This window comes from Strongylocentrotus purpuratus, unplaced genomic scaffold (genome assembly GCF_000002235.5).
Source record: "Strongylocentrotus purpuratus isolate Spur 01 unplaced genomic scaffold, Spur_5.0 spur5_scaffold_21, whole genome shotgun sequence".
Classification (NCBI taxonomy): Eukaryota; Metazoa; Echinodermata; class Echinoidea; order Camarodonta; family Strongylocentrotidae; genus Strongylocentrotus; species Strongylocentrotus purpuratus.
In genome coordinates, this window is record NW_022145607.1 from 12,853,932 (window position 1) to 12,865,805 (window position 11,874).

Sequence of the window (11,874 nt, forward strand, 5' to 3'; positions counted from 1 at the left end):
TGACCTCGCCCCCTTTCCGGCAAAAAAAACTACCTTCTTATAATATCACCCCCTTTCTTTCTTTTCCCTTCTCATTATTCTCCTTTCCACTTTTTCTCTCATCCGTCTTTCCCCATTTCTTTCTTTTCCGTCTCTTCCCCTCCTTTTTCTTTCCTCCTCTTTTTTCTCCTTTTCTCCCTTTTTCTTTTCCCCCTTCCCCCTTAATCCCCCAATTTTTTAAAACCGGAATCCGCCACTGGGTCACGGGTTCAAATAAAGGAGGGCCTACTTTGGTATGATTCATTCGAACGTGAGATATGATATCAAATACAGTCATGTAAATATTGAGAATTTAGTCTAAATATATAGACAATTAGAAAGGAAACATGGAAAAGGGATTTTGAAAAATACGCTAAATATTATAAAAAGGATGAAAAGAAGTGTACTAAAAAAAGCATGCTTTATTTTCATTACTAAGTTTGCAATCCTTATACTGCAAAAACTTTCGGATTAGAGAGTTTAAATTTTTTAAAGTAAAATATACTATCGTTTCTTGATATGGAGGTCTAGTTTCAAAGACTAGAATCTACTTCTAGATCAATCATGGCGGCGTCCGCAGGGTTACCAGCGATCCCCGACAACTTGAAATCTATTCGCCCTTTCATGCTTGTTGCCAAAGAACATGATGCCAGAGATCCTGTAATTGCATACATTTGTAAGTAACGTTTTTATTTGCATTTTTGTATCTGAAATGAAAAGAATATAGTCTAGGCCTAATGAACCCTCAAAGGCAAAGCGAAGCCAAGTGGGCCTGTGTGGTCCCTCATATTGAAGATGATGTCAGAATATTAACTATTATGAATAGTAGACCGAAAGCTTCAGTCTCTAATATCGACGGTGGTTCCGCTGAGATTGCATCTGGCTCCACTGACCGCCTCTATACATAGACTGAAGTACGGCCTATGCCGTACTAGTGGATCAAATGGTTCGGTTTGGCAGGACCGCGATGATATGCAACGAGATTTTCACTCTTTACATCCTCATATTTCATAAATGCACTTTTGCTGCAATTATACAATAGGCTAATAAAAATATAAAAAGTAACAAACAAATATGGCTTTGACTTACGATAGCTTGCTAATTTATATCCTAAATTAATGATTAATCCGAAAAAGTCTCGTAGTCGACATGATTCGTTGTCATCCATCTTGGTTTTAATTAATGAATATTCATTTTTTCTTTTCGAACGTCCAATAGCTACGCACAATTCAACCCAGTGATATATGAATATTCATAAACCCAATACGAAACGAGTGCTCTGATTGGCCATTCACTATGTTTTGGTAGGTTGACCTGGAAATATATCGGCCAGGTGATGTTAATTTGAATGGATGAACGGTACGTTTCACGGTTCGGAGAAAAAAATTGGATAAATTATATAAGTAAGTCCAAAAATTTTGCATTTGTATGATAGGTCAATTATTATTATTTAGTGTAAATAGGAGTACAATACATACTTAATTTATATCTGATTTATAAATCAGAAAATTAGATCTAAATAAATAGTGAAAATCGGGGGAGAAAGCTCTAGAGCTATCTAGGGAGGCCAATGCCCGGGCGTAAGGCTTCTACACCTACGATTTGTGTGCTCGTCGCCCACTTCAAAAAATTAGCAGAGGGGAAAAAAATATGTAAAAATAAAAATTGATGAAAATAAGAAAAGAAAATACAATTATACATTTCATAACATACCTATAATCACGGATCTGTAACAGTCTTTCACCATTTGTTGACGATCTTGCAGATTTTGACGTATTGGAATACAATAATTGGGCTAGCAGAAGACATTGGCGGACGCGCACCACCGACTAAGAAAATCCTAGAGGGCGTAGAGGTTTGCTCACTAAAAACCTTCTCATTGGCAGAAGGTAGACCCTAAAAATATGGGATCCGTTTTGAGTAAAGAACTTTTGATAGAGATCAACATTTCAGATGTTCACAATTGTCACTTCTAAACAACTAGAAAATATAAAGAAAAAAGATTATATCTTTTTAAATACAGATTTTTACAAACTGAACATTCGAAGGTAGATAGAGTACGATGTTTATGTCAATCTTGCGTTGGTTTGAGCCCCATAGCTACAGCCATCTCAAAATGAGAAGAAAAACTGTGAACAGTGCTGTCATTGTTTTAGCCAAAAATGGAAGTCTTGCGACATCATATTATGAATATGTATGAGCTCCGGTCCTATCGCGCGCCAGACAAATCTTTCGTAGTCTCACACACAGTACCTTATTCTCACAGCACTATAGACTCGAGTGTCGAGCTCGTGCAGTAAATCATGCAAGAGAAATGTTAAAAAAAAGATATTTCAGTAAAAAATGTCTACGTGAGCAGTCTATACTCCAATTGAGAAGTTCGGTTGAAAAGACATGATTGGATGATGTGTTGTCACGTATAGCCGAAGAAGAAGAAGGAGAGAGAGAGAGAGTGAGAGAAATATTAGTACACGTACGTTGCATGGATATGCGCTATGCATGCTGCTGTCCTATTGTACTCCGCATTGTGTTCGCTGCGAGATGGATGTTAATTGGACCTCGTAACTTCTCGATCGTTGATAATAAGGAATACTCATGAGGAAATCAAATTATTGGAATACACATCTAAGGTAAATATCAATGAATTATATATATTTCTTTCCTGCCAATTTTGATATCTCTTCTTCATTTTTAAACCATCGCCTTCGGCTCGTAGTAGTAGATCTAGAAGATGTAATCGTTCGCACATTGATGGCTGGATTTCAGCCTGCATCGGGGCTTGCCTGTGTCGGTGTGTACGTGTGTGACCGATTCAAGGCTAGCCGCTGTTGAGTGATTGCACTTTCGCGCGAAGTTTTAAACTTCATCATGAACTTTGTCCGGACAATGACACGCCCATTCCCTCGAGCCTGTCTAATTATGAACGTAACTTTGCGACATGAAATATAATTGTTTCAAGGCTCTTACGTACGGATAGGCGTAGAAGGAAGCTGGATAAAAAGAGCTGGATATCTCCTATTTGATGGAACTTCTGGAGTCGGCAGATGGGTGAATTTTCTTAGTGAAAGTACATTAAATGCTTTCTCTTAATCTTGGTTTTTATTATAAACAAATTAGTAATTAAAAAGTTAGATTTGGGCATTGGCCTCCCTACTCTATCACCATAAGTGGCAGCTGGATTGGCCAGATTACCCCCACGGTACGAGATCTCTGGGTTGCCGTCTGTATATGGGGAATGTCAACAAATGTCATTTTTATTAAAGAAATGACCCATATCAGACGGTTATTTCTGTCTATATGAATAGAAGCTCTGTTAGAGAGTTTTATTACACACCGCTCATCCAAGCAGTTGGTATCACTTTTTATTTACAATTTTGATGACATCTTCTCTTAATATGAAGATTCTTGGATCCTTGTCGATAAGTTCAAAATTTTCTGAACAGACGCAAAAGACAGGAAAATTTGCTGATCTTTTGTTCAATATTTTCAAACCGAATTCCAAAGAAAATTTTATCTTGGGGTAATTTTTTGTTTGTTCTTCCTTTGGTTGTATCAGATTTTCGAAATCTAACCAATTTTTTTTAGATATATGGAACTGTCCGCGAATTAAGGTCACTCACCATCTGTGGTCAAAGTCAAACCACCATACCATTTTAGCTCATGATCGACCAAAACAAAATCAACCGTTCAAACTCGGTCCCTATGGTCTGTTTTGCGCCGGCAATGTGACTAAGAAATGCTGGAGTGCTCTTTGCCAGGATTGACAATAGATCTCCCATTTAAGTTTTATGAGTATTTTTTCCAACATTGGGGAGTTTGTTGAATTGAATGTAATTTTTTTCTACATAGATGTCATCAGTTGTCTCAAAAGTGATTATTTTGTGTGCATTCTAATGAGGTTTGTAGTTTGTATAGTGATGTAAGATAATTTTGAGAATCAACCGAGGATGTTTTAATTGAATGTTTTTTCATACATGCGCAGTTTACTGATACTGCTATGCGTTGGTTGTTTCACAAAACCAACTCCATTACGGTCTTATCTTTAACAAAGACTTTTTCCGCGACCTACGGAGATCATTACGGATATATCAGGAAGAAGACAACCCGTTTCACAAACCATTTCAATTCGATAGTGTCATGAGAATGTTACTATGCAGATGTAATGGGCTTGTGTAAAATTGAGATACTTTCTGAGTAACACTTTATGATGCCTTTTGACACACATTCTTGGTTAATCTGTTGGGTGATTCTCTTCTTTTTTTCATTCAGGTCGTCGCTATGCCGTGGAAGTAGCACTCAAGATGAAAAACCGATCTGCAGATGGTACTCAGTTTCTAGTTGCCTTGATGGATCAACTGGAAAAGGCATGTAGATAATATATTTCTCAAACAAAATTACAAAAGCATTATTTATTTTAACTAATGCAGAATCGTATATCTTTTAAACTTGTTATTTTTCATCTGTTTGGTGCAAAAGGATGCTAAATCAGATTGTACATCATTTCACAATTAGATGATGCCCTTCTGGATCCAAAAGAGGAGTTAATTTCTTTCTGAAATGCACTCAAATATTAGTTTTATTTGAGAGTTTCCAGAATAGTTTCCAGTATGTAGGCATTTGGCAGTAATGCTTGTTACTTTTGCCAAAAATTCGATCTACCGGTACTTGTAAATTATTATTTGAAAATAATATTTAAATTTTACTTCAAAATATATATTATCAATGGACCTACATGAACACATTTACAAATTGGAAAATCTGGTACGGTTCTTCCTTTATTTTAGAGCACATAATTATATCTGAGATTTGTTGTCTCACTGATAACAGTGGCACATTCTAAAGCAGCATTTTTTACTATTGTTTTTGACAGAGCCCCCACCCCCAGAGAACATTACAATGCCCATGGGGGGGGGGGGGTGGGGTGATCCTTAGAGGGCAAGTCCACTCCAAAATTAACTTACATTGGATAAATTTGGACTGTGCAATTTTGACTCAGATCCCACTCTGTACTGCTTACTATTAATGAAATGAATTTCACCATACTCTAACTATAGGGTATAAGGGTTATTTAACCTGTAACTTCCTTCTTCTTATCTTCTCTTTCTTCTTTTCTTCCTGTAACTGTCTTTACCTTATGTTATCTTTATCTTTCCTCTGTCCTTTGTTGTTGTGAATATGTATGTACTATGTTTTTTATATAAAATAAGTTTGTATCTTGTTTATGCAAAGTATTTATTTGGGGATCATTCTCATCAAGCCAATTTTGGCTTTCATAATTCCCCACTTCCTTTTATCTGATGATGAATGAAGATGTATACTTTTGATGTTTTTTAAAAGAGAGTGAAATAAATGAAATGAAATGAAACTAATTGTCCTCTGAATTCTCTTAAATCTTCTTAAATGTGTAGAGAAAGAAGGAGTTGATGGCAACGGCGGACGAAGCAATGCAGAGTGACATTGTCGCCTCGGCTTATGTTGAGAACTATGCCATGAGGCTCTTCTTGTATGCTGATACGGAAGACCGCAAAGGAGTCTTCAATAAGTAAGGAGACTCCCAATTTCATTGCCTTTCTTCTTTTTCAATTCAAATGAACATTTCTTTTCCTCAAAATCAATTTGACAACATATTTGACATCTGTTCAAACAATACAATTTATACGTATGAACATAAATATAATTAAAGAACTTGTATTACAAGGAAGAAGGCGCGAATCCCGATAAGCAAAGCTTGTAATGGGTACGCCCGAATACACAAATACATAATATACATTATAAATAGAAGAAAGGAAGAATAGAGAGCTTGGAGAAAGAGAAAAGGAGAGGACTGCAACATAGTAGCAATGGAGTGTATGGCATGCATAAACAACATGATGGCAAGATATAGGTGAAGGGTATAATGTGGAAATATATGACTTTGAGATTAACAGGATATATGCACATACATACATGTATATACTTCGTAACACGTACATAAATTTGGAAGTGGGGAAGAGGGAGCAAAGGGTGTTCAATATTTATGTACAAATACTTGAATTTTTTTTTGTCTCCATGGGCAATGATCCAATACCACTAATTGTATTAGATGTTGAATACATATGTCTGCATATATATGCATGACAGCATTCATCACCATCTAGTGCCGTCCCTTCGGAAGGGGTTGGCAGCTATGCACCTCCATAGCTTTCTGTCATGTACCCTTGTTCTAACCTCTCCGTAGTTAAGACCAGTCCATTTCTTGACATCATCAAATCAAGTGATTCGCTGTCTACCCCTTTCTCTACCATTCCTTCCAGCAAGATCTTCTGCAATCCTCCTCCTCTCATCACATGACCAACATTATAATAGATTATTGTATCATGTTGTACGGCTAGTCAGGTCGTATATTAATGATATAGATAAGAGAATGTATAGCTTAAGTAATTGAGCTATACAAACAAGGTATTGGACCAATTTATGTTTTCTAGACTTTCCAATACCTTTTCTCCCTGGGCCCTGTTACATAAAACTTACCATTAATGGTAACTTTGCAATTGATGGTAACTTCCATGGAAGGTTGGAAACCTTGATTTGATTGGCTTTTGAGTGATGTTGCCATGGTAGTTGATATTGATGGCAAAGTTACAATCGATGGTAAGTTTTATGCAACGGGCCCTGGACTGACTTTATAGTTGTAGCTATAGTTATTGTTTTCAATGATATGCCCTCGAGACTTTCATAACAATGACGGTACGATTGTTCAAGCTTCTATCCAACTACTACTAGATGTTTAACTGGAAAGTTTTCTTTCACTCATCAATCATAAAACTTGCATCACAATTTTTAATCTTTGCATGTTTCCTTTCTACTATCTAGGGGTGTAGTGAAATCCTTCCATACAGCCAGCACTCTCTTCGATGTTATGCAGACATTTGGGGATCTAACCGAAGAGGTAATTTCTATTGAAAACAAATAATAACTGTTTCTTATAAAACACTTTACTAGAGTTACAAAGTACCCAGGGTAATAATAATATACTCTGTAGGTGTCTTGAGCATTCCCTGGGATAGATATGTGTAAAATACTTATGTACCGGCTACTACTATGATATTATTATTATCATCATTATTATATCACTTGAATACTTGCAATATGAGGCATGAGCATGCTTTCTTTGCTTCTTAAGTCATTGCAGCAAAAATGAAAATGTCAAGTCTAATTCATAAAGAATGTTTGATGGTCAGTATTCCCAGACTGAATATGGACAGTTGGACACATGCTATGTTTAAAGGTAACGGTGTTATCGAACAAGTTTAGGGTGTAAAAAGTTGGAATGTACATTTTAGTAGACAATGATTTGGGTCTTAATAATAAGCAATGATTTTGGTCATGTGATGAGACTGTCCTTATTGTTATGATTATGCAAGTTTGGTGAAACCTGTCTATAAAGACCACCCAAGGGAGACAAGAAAACTGGTCTTTATAGGCAGGTAGTCTTTATGTAAAGGTTCCTTTAGTACATGTTTCAATGAGAAACCATTTTCAAGGAAACAAAAAATGTGATCCTTGTAGACAGGTGGTCTTTCTGTACAGGTGGTCACTAAAGCAGGTTTGACTGTATTACATATTTCATTGTTACCCTCAGATTGTGCAGAATAGGAAGTATTCTAAGTGGAAGGCAACCTATATCCATGGATGTTTGAAGAGAGGAGAGACTCCACAAAGTGGGCCAGCTGGAGGCCAAGAAGGTGCGTTTCAGTTTAAATCAGGGGGTGTTTCACAAAGATCCTAAGTCGAACTTAACTTTAAGTTGGACTTGCAATTATGGAAAGCCGAAAGCATCATTAAAAATATTTTGTAAAAGTTATTTCTAAAGGCATAAAAAGTTGATTCAAATCATTCATATTTTCTATTATCAAGGAGATTTCATGTTCTTGATGTGAAATTTATAAAAAGTCTAAAATAATTAAATTTTTGCTTTTGGAAATATTTAGCCACATGTGTTCAATAGGTGCATGCATGAATAATGATTACATAACTTTTGTGAGGATGTATCCAGTATTAGTCTTAGTGGGTTTTACAATTTTGTACAAGTGACCTTTATATTCAGCTCAGTTCAATAGAATTCAGTTCCATTCAATTCTGTAATATGTGTGTATTTATTATAGTTGAAATGAGAATCATAGAGGCTTGAACAGAGATCAAGATAACACATTTGTTTTTGGAGTCCCCTAGAGTTCATATGTCAATACTTTCACTGAGTCATAGTAGTGTTTTGGGCCTTGTATAACCCCTGAAGGCCTGAACTGTGATCATGTAATAATGTTATGGTTAAAGAACAAAGAGATTATGGATGGAGAACATTGGGAGCTCCAGTTTTAATGTAACAATTCTTTGTCATGGTTCCGTAGATGATCCTCCTTTGTTTCAATAGCTCTAAAAAAAAAAAAAAATTTAAATTTCTGTTTTGGTTTACAGGTGCAGAAGGGGGTGCACCCCTACCTCACCCTTCGAGTCTGCAGCCAGGGGCTCCCCCTCCCACCATACAGCAACCAGGCTACCCACCAGCAGGGGCGTATCCACCAGGGGCAGCATATCCACCGGGGGCATATCCCCCACCTACCGGTGGCGCTTACCCCCCAGCCCAGCCCCCATCAATCAACCAGCTGGCCCCTGGTGTACCCCCAGGCCAGCACGCACCCCCCTCTACCCCAGACCAGGGGGGCGGATACCAGGCCGGTATGCCGGGACCAAGTGCAAGCGCTTCAGGTGAGAATATAGACTAGTTAGGCATGTTCACATATAATGCAATAAAATGCAGTTGTTCACCATGGTATATGTGAACAAGCCTTGATAGTGTTGACCTCTATGTAAAAGCTACATGTAGTGTAGTAGTCACTTTTTACTCCTTAAAGTAGTGTCTTTTGTAGAATCAGTGTGGATATTTCATTACCGGTTTACCAGTATTAATTTTTTCTGTTTTTGTGGTATGAAATTGTTGCAAATTGCAAAAATTCAATGCAGTGATTTTTGACATTTTGGGACAAGCAATATTTGCAAATCTGAACAACTCGCAGAATTCATGAAAGTGGGAGTGTCTAGTTTTTTCAATATTTTTTTCTTTTGCCCTGTGACTTAGGAAGTCAATACTTTTCATAACAATTTTACACCCACTAGTGATTAAAAATACAGTTACATCTAAGATGATGGTCATCAAATTAATTAATTTAATAATTTCGATGTTATATTATCAGATAAGTTCATTTGATGTTCTTAATTAAATTTACATGCATGTTATTCTTCTTTTGATCTTTTTGTACGTTGCTCCTTTATCTTTTTATGTCCGCGTAGGGACTGCTTATGTGGTGATATGCGCTATTGAAATACAGTTGATTACATTTTTTTTCTCACAGAGTTCTGCTTTACAATGATATCCTAACAGAATAATCACTTATAAAAAAAACACCTGTATTCAAAATGTAATAAAAATTTCCTCTCTTCCCTCTCTACCGACTTCTTCTTTACAGGCGCAGTTGAAATTTCCACCCATGAGTCTGAAAAAGCCCAGAAGTTCTGTAAATTTGCTGTCAGCGCTCTTCAGTACGACGATGTTCCAACAGCAATAGAGAACTTGGAGAAGGCATTAAGTTTACTGAAAACCGGTAAAGAATAGGAGATGGACTTTATGATTTACAAGGCATTCTAAGAAGTATTTATATTTGTCATAATTTGGATCAACTCTAGTAGAATTAGGATATGACTTGTGAATCGTTCACCTATGCCGAAACAAACCGCTGCGTTTTTTGTGTGTGTACTGAATGAATGAATAGCAAGTGGAGATGAAAAAAAGTAGGTGGGCACAACAAAGGTTCTACGCTGACTTTATGATTTACAAGGCATTTTAAAAAGCATTTAAATGTCATGATTTGGGTCAACTCTATAAAGCCTAAAAAAAAAAGATGTTGTATTGCCCTTTGCGACCGACCAAAAAATCTTGAAATCTATGGTCGGCTTTTTAAAAAAATATTGTGTTTTTTTATACCATTTTTTAGAAAAAAAATATTTTAAAAAGCATTCAAACCTGAAAAATATCAGCCCAAAGAGAGTTTTAAAAAAAAGTAAAAAGTAAAAAAATAAAAAAAAGATTTCCGACTGACCGACCCATGTTTTGGCACCTAAAGGGCAAAACAACATTTTTTTTTTAGACCTTAGATGTAGGATATGTACATGAGTACATGAATTAATGCTCTTCTGGCCCCAAAAAGACAATCAAGGGAAGTTTATTGCTAAAGGCTTGATGCAGTCCTTTGTTGAAAATTGCGTTGGTACTTTACATATTGTTCCATTTTAGTAAGCTGCCTTACAAGAAGTACTTTTCCCTCATCGGCTACTCTTTAGTATATGTATTGCTTCCTAGCCCAAGTTATATTTCTCCAATATAATGAAATGTATAAAAAAAATGGAACGACTGAAACTTATTTGATATATATATATATATATTTATAAAGCCATGTGAGTCATATCTAAAAATAGAGCTTTAAACATAAATCCTGACTATAACTGAGGATAATAGTAGTAACCTTGTAGCCACAATGTCAATGGGCATCCTTTGTGATGGATATATATCTGTATAAAGTTATTTTTATTATTGTTAGTGCCTCATTACTTTGCCAACTGGACTTTTGTCGTCTTTAGATGAATAGTGCACAATTAATATGAGATGTTCCACCCATAATACCCTTTGCCTTTGACACTGCTCATTATTTATGTGATGCAGTTTCCTTGTTACTCCGGAATTTGGTATATTTGAATGATGTGTGTATGAAAGGAAATTTAAGGCTTGATACCATCCTTCCTATATTAAAAAACTGTACAGGTTATGTACATCTGGTGTGGTAGACCACATTATAAAACAGATTCTAGAATGTAGGCAATCTAATTGGTCGGACTGCAGGAGAAAAAAAATATGTATTTAATTCCATGTTGAACCAAGTTCATAGATACATGTGTCATATTTATAAAAAATATAATTATTATTTGCCTATTTATGTACTAAAATCAGTAACGTGTGTAATTATATGACGGATGTATGAAAGCATTATTTTTTGTTGTACAGTTAGCTTTTCTATTTTACAAGTAGATTGGGTTATTTTTCATTCTTTCATGTACATACTGGCATCAATTACACTGTTCAGTACCCATGAAGTGAGAAATACCAGTAATTTTTTATTACCTCTTTTCATAAAATTATTGTGAGAATAAAGTTTATTCTTGATAGATAAAATATACATCTTCTTAGAATTGTATTGATCAATCTCTGCGACTCTTTAAATTGATCAATGATGTTCTGAGATGATATAAACTTTATCTATCGATCATTTCATGAAGAAAGGTTGAAAAATTTATCCAACTTTTTTGGGGGGGCAACAGTGGTATGTGAAATAAAGTGAAAAGCAATTTACTTTGAATGCAGGTCAAATTTTGAAGTCGTGTGTATGTCCATGCAATATTAATGAATGATATTTGGTTTTTCATACTTCAAAATGGTCATTTGATTTTAGTGAATTGGTGTGAAAAATTGAAGTAAGCCTTTAGTCATTGTGAATGAATGTACATGTATGTCATGTGGTTTACTAATGACCTGTTCAGACAAAATAAAATGTATAAAGAAACGTCATTTAAAGAAACATCATATACAGAAACATCATAAAGAATCAGCATATAGTGAAAGGAGTGTACAGACTACAAAACATTGTATGAAGAAGCCATTTTTGAAGAGGGCAATTGACACGACAGCTGGCTAACTATTAGTGTGTTAAACACATGCATATGTTTGTTTATACAGTTACGCTAGAAAAAATTGTACAGCTACCGATATAC

The 11,874-nt window shown here is 35.7% G+C and overlaps 1 protein-coding gene across 1 annotated transcript; it reads left to right on the forward strand.

Annotated features, from left to right (window-relative positions):
* Window positions 1–564: 564 nt before the first annotated feature.
* LOC586454 (vacuolar protein sorting-associated protein VTA1 homolog) lies at window positions 565–9,941 on the forward strand. Its single transcript, XM_786235.5, has 7 exons — window positions 565–694; window positions 4,288–4,382; window positions 5,427–5,560; window positions 6,871–6,946; window positions 7,640–7,742; window positions 8,473–8,763; window positions 9,522–9,941. The coding sequence occupies exons 1-7, from the start codon at window positions 583–585 to the stop codon at window positions 9,665–9,667; spliced, it is 957 nt and encodes a 318-aa protein (XP_791328.2). The 5' UTR covers window positions 565–582; the 3' UTR covers window positions 9,668–9,941.
* Window positions 9,942–11,874: the final 1,933 nt, after the last annotated feature.

Coding starts and splice junctions, on each gene's coding strand:
- LOC586454 (XM_786235.5), top strand. CDS start 583: ATGGCGGCGTCCGCAGGGTTACCAGCGATCCCCGACAACTTGAAATCT. Junction 4,383..5,426: donor TGATGGATCAACTGGAAAAG/GCATGTAGATAA, acceptor TTAAATGTGTAG/AGAAAGAAGGAGTTGATGGC. Junction 8,764..9,521: donor ACCAAGTGCAAGCGCTTCAG/GTGAGAATATAG, acceptor TCTTCTTTACAG/GCGCAGTTGAAATTTCCACC.